The sequence below is a fragment of the Protopterus annectens genome, chromosome 10.part0 (genome assembly GCF_019279795.1).
Source record: "Protopterus annectens isolate FY-2018-M chromosome 10.part0, PAN1.0, whole genome shotgun sequence".
Taxonomy (NCBI): Eukaryota; Metazoa; Chordata; order Ceratodontiformes; family Protopteridae; genus Protopterus; species Protopterus annectens.
In genome coordinates this window covers 355,417,864-355,431,284 of record NC_056744.1, presented here as the reverse complement: position 1 = coordinate 355,431,284, position 13,421 = coordinate 355,417,864, and the positions used below count along the sequence as shown (strand labels likewise).

Below are 13,421 nucleotides of genomic sequence, written 5' to 3'. Positions count from 1 at the left end.
TTCAGGCATCTCGTGTAGATGCCAGAAGGTAAAGGTTCTAGGTGCATTTTGTATTTTGTTGTGAGAGACAGGACTTCCAGCATTACTTCGAGTAGCTTTGAAGAACTGTTTGTCTCACTGTATAAACAAGGTAAGAGGATCTCTGCATTAGTACAGGGAAATACTCTGTATCTGCAGTGACCACAAACAAATGCAGGACTACTTGTATTGTTACTGAGTCTGCACCTTCTGTGTGCTTGGTGAACAGCAGTGGGTTGCAGGGTGTCTGCCATATGTACCAGGACATGCTCCCTGTTACTGATGGATGTATGGTAAACTGGAGTACAGAACTGTCGCTGTGGTATACCAGCACCTTCTGCCTCTCGCATTCCATGTACAGTAAATTAGGGTACAGGATCTCTGTCCTGGCTACCAGGTCCTGGTCCGTCTTGGTGCCTGGTATGCATTAAGTAGGGGTGCATGACCTTCCTCCATCATGGATACAGGACCTTGCTCAATCCCATTGCCCAGTAAAGCCAGATACCACTAGCTGTGTCCATTCCATCTTTCAAACATTTTGTGACCTTGTTAATACAGCATAAGTGGATTGTTTGGCTGTACTTTACAAACACAGGGCTTAAAACCCTGTCTGATGCCAGTAAATATGATGGTGTCTGCAGAATATCCTAAAAACATCCAAGCAAATGGTAAAAAGGTTGCACAGACAAACCATTCAGTAAAAACTCCATGGAAGACTTAGCCAAACTAAAGTCTTAGCTGTGTAATACATTAAACCTCTTGTACTGGAGGCCCATGGGGTGAATGCAAGTGACCCCTTAAGGACATAGCAGTGTTTCAACTACATGGCTTCTGAATGACCATGACCTTTTATTTTTTAACTTGGTATGTCTGTAGCTAGTGGGGTTAGACTTTATTGATGTGAATGTACCCTTAAATACTTAAAAAGTAAAGTCTTAATTAAAAGATATCACATTTGGAGATACCATTCACAAGATGAAGGACCACTTCAAATGGGCTGTCAGGAATTTACAATGGCCCAGGTTAGGTACAGGGAGCTCCTGGGCATTCTACAACAGAAACCTTTAAGCATTCAACTAGTAATTGGTGCCTTGGCTGATACATTTGCTAATACATCTTTGGAGCCAGATTCCCAACCATCTGCTCATAGGAATCCTGACCATTTCTACATGGTGGAACATTTCCTTGAAATACATATTTAAGAACCCTGTTGTGCATCCGTCTGTGAACATCAGCAAGTAAACTGCTGTGGCTTTAACAAGGAATACAACTTTCCCATGATAGGGAGAGTAAGATTTTGTTAAAATGGGGAAGAAGACCTGCACTTCTGCTACCCTGGCCTTCTTAGCTTTAAGCTTTCATACATGCATGCTGAACAGAATTCCAGAGGTCTCTCCCAACTAATGGGTGAGATGGGGGATACAAGAAAAGGACCTGAAAGATTAAGTATGCAGCCTCAGATGTTCTTCGTGTTTCACTGTTGCAGTCATTACATTTGGGTAATCTGCTGGCAGGTTGCCCTCAGTCGGCCTGAATAACAAAGTCTTGGGTCCTGCATCGGTTGCTGTCTCCTCTTCCATGACATCAGGTCATCAGGGAAATAAAACATGCAGCCGACGCCATTTTAATCAGTCTTTCTTGCCGCATGGTGCCCGAAGAAGCAGTTCGCAAGTGCCGGTCGGCTGACACCTGAATTTTTTTTTTCGTGTTTCAGATCATAAGTCTTCAAACTAAAGCTAAGTACCCCGTTGGGGAAATTTTTTCTTGCTCCTTACTGATGTCAGTAAAAGTTAATAATTGTATTACTTGTGGGAAGCAAATACCTCATATGGATTTTCATTTGTACTGTATTCCTTGCCTAGGCCCTGATTACAACGTGCTTGCTGTCGGTTTTGTGCTAAATCTAACCAACGCACTATTAAGCGTCGGTATATTTTTGCTTCTAAATATTTTGGTTCAAGATTTAACTACCCTGAAATGTCGTCAGTTAGCAATCCAACTACCGGAGTTCACAAAAAAATGCAAGGAAAAAGACAGAGACAGACCGTCGAGGTCCAAAGCCGACGACGAAGCTTCTCCTAAGCCAGTTGCCGGTTCATCGGTACTCAGTGAGGCGCATTCGCAGCCCCTGATACCCGCTACTTTTGAGTCGCGGGCCTCTACCAAGACCCATTTGGAGTCTGGTATGCCGCGAGATTCGCAAAGAATTGAACCCGTGGATGTCTCTCCCTTGGATGGGTCCAGAGCTGCTGAGCAGGCACCGGCTTCTGAGGGTGTTTTCAGGCCTCAACATTTTTATATTAAATCGATGCCATCCACAAAAACAAGGACAAAAACGACTTCTATGTCTAAAAAACCGACACATGAGCCACATGCTCAGGCCCCTATGCCTAAAATACAAATGATGTAACTCTAGACTTAAAAGAGGCATAACCTGCATATCCCAATAAGGGAATCTTGCAGAAGATACCTCCGCTTCAAAGCAGGTTTTTTGCATTACCAATTCTCTGCACTGCCCTTTGGCTTATCTACTGTGCCCAGGGTCTTTACAAAGTGCCTGGCACCAGTAATTGCATTCTGCAGACAAAGAAACATTCAAATTTATCCTTATCTGGATGATTGTCTAATTCAGGCAGAGGACAAGGACACTCTACTTCAACATCTGGCATTTGTAAAAAGGCTTCTAGCATGTCTAGGGTACACCATAAATGAAAAGAAATCACAACTGGTATCCTCTCAAATAATTACATTCCTGGGTGCAAGCTTGAATACAACTGCCCAGATGGCTTACCTCACGCCAGACAAACAAATGCAACTGACAATATACTTCAAACAAATGGCAACAAAAACCCAGTTATCTGCAAGACAAATTCTGCAGGCTTTGGGGTTCATGGCATCCTGCATTCTGCTGATTCCATATGCGAGACTGCATATGAGGAAACTTCAATGGTACCTAAAAAGTTTATGGAGTCAGCACTGTCACAGTCTAGAAACAATGATTCCTCTTATTCCCTGCCTACAACAGGAGTTTCTTTGGTGGGTAGAGGGATGTCACCAAAACAAGGGACTGTTATTCACTCTACCCCCTGCCACACAAACCCTAACTACAGACGCATCAAACTATGCTTGGGGGGCCCACCTGGTGGGGAGATGCAATCAGGGCAAATGGAGCCCAAATCAAATGCATCTACATATCAACCAGAAAGAAATGCTAGCTGTTCAGAATGCTCTGACAGCCTTCAAGGACTTACATCATCCAGGACAACTACTGATAAAGACGGACAACACCACAGTAATGTGGTACATAAACAAGCAGGGGGGTACCCATTCAAACCCCCTTTGCAGACTAGCCATGACCTTGTGGAACACAGTCTTGACTTACCAAATCCATCTTCAAGCTCAATTCCTGCCAGGAAAGCAAAATACTCTGGCAGACGACCTAAGCAGAAATCTTATGGACCCACACGAATGGAAACTGGATCCACACATCTTCAGCATGTTAACACAGAAATGGGGAAGCCCAGACATAGTTTTCGGGAGATGCAAAGAGATCTATCAGTTGAACAAATTCTGCACAAGAACTCATCACAAAAAAGCATGGAAAAGTGGATGCTCTGTCCTTCAGCTGGAAAAACCTATCAGTCTATGCCTTTCCCCCTCTGTCTCTACTCTCCAAGGTCTTACTAAAAGTCAGACAGGAAAAAACAAAAATGATTCTAATTGCTCCGGACTGGCCTCGCCAACACTGGTAACCGCTTCTAGGGAATATGTCACACCTTCCTCAGTGGTACTTGCCTCAAACACCTCATCTATTGTCTCAGCAGAACTATCAAATTCTGCACACTCAGCTCCAAACTCTGAATCTTGCAGCATGGTTAATCAACTAATTATTCAAACCACACCTCTCAGTAAACCTGTGATGGATGTCATTTTGGAAGCCAGAAGGCCTAGTGCTAGAAAATCTTATGCTGACAAATGGAAGAGATTCTGTGCTTGGAACCAAGCACAAGGAATAGACACAGCAAAGCCCAATATTCCTCCGATTTTACAATACTTAACTGAGATGCTTGACAAGGGCCTATCTTTTTCTTCAATAAAAATCCATGCATCTGCCATCTTGGCTCATTACAACACAGAGTCTCCCCTCTTTTCTCATCCACTACTAAAACAGTATCTCAGAGGGGCCAAAAATTTAAGGCCTCCCAGGCGTGCGCCAACACCTGCATGGGATCTCAATTTTGTGCTGGAAAAACTCACCCTGCTTCCTTTTGACCCAGCAGCTACTGCTAATATAAAATGTCGCTCTTGAAAGACAGCTTTTCTTTTGGCAATCACTTCAGCTAGAAGGGTTTCAGAACTACAGGCTCTCATGGCAGTGGAGCCTTTCATTATTTTTTACCCGGACAGGGTGGCCCTCAGGACCAATCCTTTTATGCCTAAAGTGGTATCTAGTGTGGCTCTTAACCAGACCATTCACCTGTCAACTTTTTCCTAAATCCGCAGAACAAGGGGGAGCAGATTCTGCATTCATTGGATGTACACAGACAGCTAAGATTCTACTTAAACAGGACAAAATCTCTAAGAAAGTCTGAGCAACTACTGGTAGCATTTGCTGCAGGATCAGAGGGGAAGGCGATATCAAAGCAGACTGTTTCTAAATGGATAAGCCACTGCATTCATTTCTGCTACTTGCACCATGGTAAACCTGTGCCCAAGGGAATCAGATCCCATTCCACCAGGACTGCTTCTACTTCAGCAGCTTTTCTCAGAGGGGTACCTACCAGAGACATTCTAGAAGTTGCTACTTGGAGCTCAGTTCATATGTTCACAAAGCATTATCATTTACCTCCCTTCCCTAAATCCAGGGCAGGCTTTTCCACTGCAGTCCTGCAGGGCCTTATAGCTGCTCCTAATGCTGTTTAGTTCCATCCTCCCATCCATAGCTTTGGGATTCTACCCAAATGTAATGACTGCAACAGTGAAACACGAAGAACATAGTACAGTTGTGTACACTTACCATAAATGTAGATGTTCGAGTGTATTCACTGTTGCAGTCCAGATTACCCACCCACCAGCCCCCTTTCTATACCTTTTCTTTCCTTCACTATACTCAGAAGCCTTTGTGGTGTATTTGCTTTTAGTTGAAGGTAAATTTTATGTTTTCTGAAGTGCATTTATATATATTTACAGTTTTATATATACATTTTTGCTCTCCATTTGGGGGGCACCTGACATCTGGGGCAAGAAAAACTGATTAAAATGGCATCGGCTGCATGTTTAATACCCCTGATGACCTGACGTCATGGAAGAGGAGACAGCAACCGTTGCAGGACCCAAGACTTTGATATTCAGGCCGACTGAGGGCAACCTGCCAGCAGATTACCCAAATGTAATGACTGCAACAGTGAATACACTCGAACATCTACATTTATGGTAAGTGTACACAACTGTACTTTTCCAGTTGTCCAAGCATGCCATAAAATGTGTCCGGTGCTATGGAAACATAGATCATGTAGGATAGCAACTACAGCGCTAGTGTTAATGAAACATTACTGGCTAGCAGAATTCCGTAATGTTCCTTTGAACAAGGAGACTGCTGTTTGGACCCTTTGCAGAAAATATGTTCAAGAAACTTGAAGAAAAATGGAAGATTTTAAACGATTAAATTACAGTGGAAACGACCCCACCAAAATTTGATCTTAATATCCAAAACAGGAAAAAGACAATCACCAATAAGGTGAAAACAGGATAAGAATGATCACTATAAGGTAAAAAATCAAACAGGTCAGGAGAACAGTAGAATGTGATTATTTGTTTATTTACTGTTTGGTGGGCTGGTCTGAAAACCATTTCTGTGAAATCCATGAAATCAGTAGTAGTTGCCCTAAAATGATGGTTGGATTAGATCATAATGTCAAATATCCTAAAGGAAAAAATTGCAATGTTTTTATTGTAATAGCAGCAGATACCTTGTGAGCACCAGCTGTATTGTGACCACTTTATGGTGGCTGTCAGCAGCGCTGACACTCCTTCCCGCTGACTGTCAGCAGCACTGACACTCCTTCCCGCTGACTGTCAGCAGCACTGACACTCCTTCCCGCTGACTGTCAGCAGCACTGACACTCCTTCCCGCTGACTGTCAGCAGCACTGACACTCCTTCCCGCTGACTGTCAGCAGCACTGACACTCCTTCCCGCTGACTGTCAGCAGCGCTGACACTCCTTCCCGCTGACTGTCAGCAGCACTGACACTCCTTCCCGCTGACTGTCAGCAGCACTGACACTCCTTCCCGCTGACTGTCAGCAGCGCTGACACTCCTTCTTGCTAACTGTCAGCAGTGCTGACAGACTTCCTGCTGACTGTCATCAGCGCTGACAGACTTCCCGCTGACTGTCAGCAGTGTTGCACTGTTTACTGGTGAATATCAACAGCACTGGCAGCCTTTCCTGGTGATTGGTGGCAGTGCTGACACTGCTTCCTGAGGGCTGTCAGCAGCACTGACACCTCCCCTTCCTGGGGACTGTCAGCAGCGATGACATCCCCCCCATACAGAGGGCTTTCAGCAGCACTGTTCCCCCTTCCTGGGCCAACCGGCATTGCTGCCCCCCCCCCAGGGAATGCCAGCAGCACTCCCCCGTCCTTCCTGGGGACTGTCAGCAGTGTAAACACCCACCTCATGAGTACTGCCGGCAGCACCTTTCTCATAAGTAGTGTCAGTAATATTGCAGTTATGCTGTGAATGAGCTATTTTAATGTTTTAATGCTGGCTGTTTGTCTTGTGTGCTAGCCAGATTCTTACTGTTCCCTTTAAAGTGGGACTTGGGGTCAGGAATGGGTGTGGGCTCAGTACATTTCATGAGTAACCCACCTTCTCTTGACGTCTGACTGGTAGGACTCCAATAAAGCAAAAATGTTAACAGCTGCAGGCAGTAGTTTAATGCTGGATTCAAACCTTGTCTTTTGCATTCTCAGGAGGTACAGTTTTACTAACGCTTAGTAGTTGAGATTACCCAATAGTCACTATACCTCTCCTGCCTCTGGCCACAGAGCACCTCAGTATTTTCTTGTAAATGCCTGCATAGTCTCAAATGACGACAAACAGAGGATGAAACTGTACATAAAAGCCAGCTGTTGATGGGCACAGATACACAGCTTTTGACGGACATGTGTTTTACTGTGTGTATATATGTAGGCTTGGTGCCACTAATTTTGACCACACAGAATCATAAAGCAGGGTCACACTATTGGCTGACAGATGCTGCAGTGCATCATGGCTCCTTGGTTATGTTTTATACTTTCAAAATGACAGGTGAGTGTCTTTTAAACAAAGTGAATTCCTTCACTGAGTGGAGAATATTTTTTGTGAGACTTTGTCACATCAATTGTTCTTAATGAAATGCATTGCCTGTTGCTAGACAATGTATGATTCTGGCTTCTTTTTGGGAGAGATTTCATTCATAGGTTCAAAGGTAAATACTAGGTTAGTTGTCTTTGTGGTCCATATTATGCATAGCCAATTTCTCTTTCTGTGCTTGAATTAGCCTATCCTGTTTGGTGTTAGATTGGAATTAGCCTAGCCTATCCCGTTTGCTGTTAGATTGGAATTAGCCTAGCCTATCCCATTTGGTGTTAGACTGGAATTAGCGTCATCTCATGGTCACTAATTGTATATTATCCCTAGTGAGAATAACTGGGACAGTAGAATAGACAGTTTCATCCGTCACAATAGTGAGTAAATGAGAGCATCAGTTGTATGTGCCACTGATAGACATTTCATCTCACTGGGGGCTTGGTGCCGTGGATTTTAGGTCACTGAAGAAATGGCTGGAACCACCAGACTCGCATTTGTTATCTGAACAGTTTCCAGTATAGTTTGACTCACCATTTATGTAGATGCTATAAGCTTTGTTCTTGCAATTTAATTGTTTATGCTGGTGTAAAATTGATTTTGTATTACAAATTATATGTGATGCATCATGTTGTTGAAAGTTAGTAAGGTAGAAATAATGAATGACATTTTTTTTTATCAAAGACACATTTAGAGACTGAAGTTATTGATAATCTTAAGTATCATATCCTAATAGTTGTTACAAAAACCAGTATGCTGGTAGTTAAAGGTACGCTGCCTCTGTCAGTAGCATAACAGAACAAAGATTCTGATAGAGAGTTATTCCAAACAAGGGGAATGTTTTGTAATGTTTGACCCATGAGCTCCATCAGTCTTTTCCATTCTTTACTCTAGCGCATAAGCATGTGTTCTTTATTACATGTCCCTTGCCTGTTTCCCTCCATTCCATGAATTCTTTTAACATTTTTCTTATTATAAGTTTCTTTCCTTTGCCCTGGTAGTTTGCTTTGCATGACAGATTTCAGTTGGAATGGCAGTAGATTCATAGCATGTTTTTTTTTGTTAATTACCCTTTTTTGTTCCTAATTTCTTTTCTATTTCCTTTTCTTTCCTCCCATCTGTTGCACCTCATCCTGCCCCTTTCCTTGTTCCGTCACGTGGCCGTGGCTATACTGCTCTGCATCATTCATTTTGGTACTCCTGCACGCCCCTGCCCTACAACTTCCAATCTCCGCCTTCCATCCATGTAATCACCACGGATGTTGCCATGCTGTAATCCAATCAGGGTGAAAATTCCTTTCTGCAGGCGACTGTGGCAAAGCTGGGCCCACTCCCGCGGATTCTCACTGACATCACCAAGTCTCTGACGAACCCAACTCCAGTGCAGCAGCCAGGGAAGCGGATGATGGATCTCAGTTGTTCCAGCAATGTCTCGGGTAGTGTCTCATCTGGACTACAGAGGATATTTGAAGATCCAGCAGACAGGTAAGATACCACTGCTTTTAATTGGGTACTGTCACTATTTTAATTTTACATAGGCTTTGCTTTCTTTTTAACAAAGTGTATTTGAAAAATAATTTGTCTTTGCTCAGTTCATCTGTCATTTGTCCAGGTTTTAACAAATGTAATGATACTTTTATTTTGTCTTGTCATCATTAGTCAGGCTTTTTGTGTGTTGGAACAAGCCTTGCTTTTTGTTGACGTTGACACAAGTCATTCCATGGGTTCTGCTCATCATGGCAGATTGTGTTCCGTAGCAGTAATTACTTTTACCCTTTTGTTCCTAGAGGCAAATCGTCAGTGAAGTCAAATCCCCTGAACCATAGACATACAAGTTTATTCAAGCAAATGTGCTCAACAGTATCATTTATCTACATGTAGGAATAAGCACATACCTGCAGGAGTTTTGCATCCTGTACTCCCTAAACTACTGTAATGTAATGTAATGTAGCGTGAAAGCTCATCTCATCAAGGTAGCTTATAAAACTTACTGAATCGAGACCATTTGCTGGAACAGGCTTTTGTACACTGATGGTTCACTTAAAGGCAATCAAATAAATTAAAGTCACTCCCAGCAGTGTCGTTGTCAAATAAATTAAAGCCACTCCCAGCAGTGTTGTTGTCAAATAAGTTAAAGCCACTCCCAGCAGTGTCATTGTCAAATAAGTTAAAGCCACTCCCAGCAGTGTCATTGTCAAATAAGTTAAAGTCACTCCCAGCAGTGTCGTTGTCAAATAAGTTAAAGTCACTCCCAGCAGTGTCATTGTCAAATAAGTTAAAGTCACTCCCAGCAGTGTCATTGTCAAATAAGTTAAAGCCACCCCCAGCAGTGTCATTGTCAAATAAGTTAAAGCCACTCCCAGCAGTGTTTTTGTCAAATAAGTTAAAGCCACTCCCAGCAGTGTCGTTGTCAAATAAGTTAAAGTCACTCCCAGCAGTGTCGTTGAGTGTCGTTAATACTGATACTGAAGATGCACCACTTATTTATTCAGGATCAGTCCATTATGGATAACGTACCTTCTTTCCTTGGGTTCTGTCCATACAGAGTGGACTGAAGCTGTTAGTATATCGCTGCTGGTCCCATATTTCATGGGTGAAAGTTCAAGACAGAGCCCAGATCGTTGAAGGTTTGCGTGTTTAACTGCTCTTCTACTTTAGGGACATGTTTACAAGAGTCTGGTCCTTGACATTTACTGAGGAACGAACACACTGTGTCATGTATAGATGAGACATGCTGTGGTAGGTGTCCTTTGAGGCATAAAGGAGTGCATGATTTGTATGACAGTCATTACATGCTTGAGTCTGGGAACAGCAACTGGAGCAAAAACGTCACTCAGCTCTTTGCAAATGAAGGCTGCTGCAACTCAGGATTACATTGCCATTCCTGGAACTGTCCCGTGCTGCACGCCTGCAGCATCAGGTATCCAAAAAGGCATCCTCCAATGTGCAAACCTGTCTAACATAAAGACAGACTTGTATGAGAACAAGAAACACAAGTCAGGTGGCAGAAAAAAGTTAACTGGGTGGTAAAAGGAAAGGCCAAGAGCTGAAGGAGGTCAGTTAACTAATGACACGTCTTAATAGTGGGAAAAATGTTGCCATAGTAAGAATTCAGAGGGAGACGATCCCTGTCTCTGGAAATAGAGATTTAGATGCTGGTGAGAGGGTGGTGAGCAGTCACGGCCAGCTTTCCTTTACATATCAGCTCCACGTAATGCTGATTTTGATCAGAGTATTGGACCCCAAACTATTTACAAGGGGTGAATGAGGGTTAATTTATGTGGAAGAAATAACCACCCATATATAGCATACAGTTATATTGAAATGTCACATATGCATGTGCAGAACTGAGGATTGGTGCCTGGATAGGTAGAAGGAGGTGGTTGAGTAACTGTCTAGAGTTTTGAGGAAGTAAAAATGTTTGACATCTGGAGGACCAACTCATTGGAAATAGCAGAAAGCATTTATTGCAAAAACCTGTAGCAAACCACACATGTAAATGTAAATAAATAAATATGTACGACTGCAGCATAATCTTCTTAATCTCCTTATCGGAAGGCAAAGAAAACTTCAACACTATATGGGCAGGCATGGTCCATCATAATGTCCAAAATGACTGCCTGTGCAGTAAAGAATGGAGTCCATAAAGCTGGAGTCAAACAGTAAGTCACTCCACTGCAGTACGTGCTGCACACCTATAAAGTACCAAAAAAGACAGACATTTATAATTGAGATGGAAGTACAGGTTCACAGGTGAATACTAGGCTGTCAGTCTGCAGACTGTCAGAAGCCTAACCAATAACCAGAGGTCAGAATCAAACTCTGTACTGTTTGTCTGCATGGTAAAGACCTTAATCAGGATTGTAGTTCAGCACAGGCAGGGTGTACCATGCAGACGTCACTGTAGGCAGGGAAAAATAAAAATGGTGTATAATGGTATGTCTGGGCATTGCCTACAGTGTCACCGCTATCACAGTAGGACAACAGCCAGCACAGTGTATATAGTTCCGCCATTTCAGTGTCAAAAAATTCTGACTACACAACACCCTAAATATGTGAGGATCACAGAACATCAGCCCTAACATACAGTTACTGACCTCAGAGCTCACCTGTAACACAGGAGCTCACAGCTGCAAGTGCCCCGGACCATAAAACCAAATAGTGACATCTGGAGTGACCAAACAAGTTAACTCAGTAGGGACTATAGCTAAAAGTAGACTCCTCAGATATAAAATAGCACAACCCCAGACAAGCAGGAAAGTACAGATAAACAGACAGAAGCCATGGCCTTGCACAGAATTGCAGTTTGTGCAATGGATGGAAGGCAGACAAAACAAAAAGGTGTTAGATGCACAGGTGGCGCACAGGCATAGGTAAGATCCTGGAGTGATTTCCCAGTTACAGAGAGTGTGCAGTGGCATAAACAAAGGCACAGACATCCGACATGAATATTGTGTCACTCGCACATGATGCTTTATGGAGGAACAATACCCCAGAGAGTGACCTCCCACAGAGAGTCAGTGTGGTTCACAGGCATGCACAAGATGCGGGTGGGAATGTGGAGACATCTATGCAAGTGATTCACTCAGGTGTTTTACCTACGTGGCTGCCCCTTTATGTAGTTGTTATCAAACCGGGTGATAAATGGTATCCCTGGACTAATGTCCTGCAGAACTTGGAAGCTTTTGCTGCAATTTTATCTGCTGGCAGAAATGGCAGGGTCAGGACCTCACTCACCTCAAGCATGAGTCCATGGTTTGCTGCTTAGTTTAGAGGCAACCCTAGCGTTTGTGTCCTGCACCACAAAATCTACCTCAGGTAAAGTCAACAGCCACAGACCTTCTATTCATGAAAGACAGACTGGGCAGCATTAACAGTGGCATGTTCAGAATCGATTGTAATGAACTGCGGAGAAAGGTGACACCAAATGCCTCCACTACTGCAGTCATCTTGTCAAACACCCAGTCATTATCCCTGCTGACTTTTGCAGGGCATTAAACAATGTAGTAAAAGGCCATAGCATACATTGTCCACTGTTCACAGGTAGCCATATATAGTGCACATTTTGTGACATACAGTGGTCTATGTGGAGATTACACCAGTCATAATCCACATGATACTGTGTGTCAAGCATATATGTACATACATGGTAAACATATATGTAGGGTCTATATCATATTGTCGACAGCTCAGAATGTCGACTGAATTGTTCGACACCAAAATGTTGAACTACAAAAATAGCGAACGGCCAAATACCAGATTTCTTTCCATCGGACACCTGCCCTTTCCCTATGTGTAGTGCAGTCTTGGAGTTGGAATATTTAGTTAGGGGGCATGTGAGGGACACAACTCCCCACGTTGGGGGGTGTGGGGGCAAAGCCCCCCACTTAAATATATTTGTTTGTGTGCCATTGGTGTTTGGCCAACCAATTTCTTGCAGTTGGAAAGAAATCGGTTATATGGCCGTTCTCTATTTTTACAGTTCGACATTTTGGTGTCGAACAATTCAGAGTCGACATTGTGAGCTGTCGACAATATAATATAGACTCTATATGTACACTGGCATCCTTCTCTGATCTTTCCCTTTTGAACAGTGAATGCTTCGCTGTGGATTAACGCATCTATAACACTGGTGAATATTCTGGTGTCAGTGGGCATCTCCTTCCTATTATGTATTCAGATCATGTACTTGGAGTATCCTGTTCCTTGGAAGGCTGTTGACTTTACTTGAGGTAGATTTTGTACCCATCTCAGCATTACTGATGTGAAGCACAAGTAAAGAAGGAAATTGGTAGGATGTCACAGAACCTGTCTCAAAGCACTTAGCCCTGTGTGAGTCCAAGTACATAGCCTGAATGCCAGGGCAAACCTAAAGACAGCAAGGGGGTGCAGTACTTTTAATTGTACAGAATATTATTATCCAGATTATTTGTGTTCAGTACAGACAGAATAGCAAATCTTAAAGTTTTAAACAAAGTATCAAGACACACAAAGAAGCTCTTCTGTAAACACATGTAGTACGTAGCTAGACATTTACATATGTAGTACATAACTA

At 43.0% G+C, this 13,421-nt stretch overlaps 1 protein-coding gene across 3 annotated transcripts in view; it reads left to right on the top strand.

The window, feature by feature from the left end:
* The window catches only part of RASAL2 (RAS protein activator like 2), a 1,712,944-nt gene that overhangs the window by 1,543,596 nt on the left and 155,927 nt on the right, over positions 1 to 13,421 (top strand). For 2 of the 3 annotated variants that reach the window (XM_044085259.1, XM_044085262.1), the window contains exon 13: positions 8,652 to 8,851. In XM_044085259.1, coding sequence (XP_043941194.1) covers positions 8,652 to 8,851 — 200 coding nt within the window. The remainder of the gene's footprint in view (positions 1 to 8,651; positions 8,852 to 13,421) is intronic. The other variant, XM_044085261.1, reaches the window with a different exon arrangement.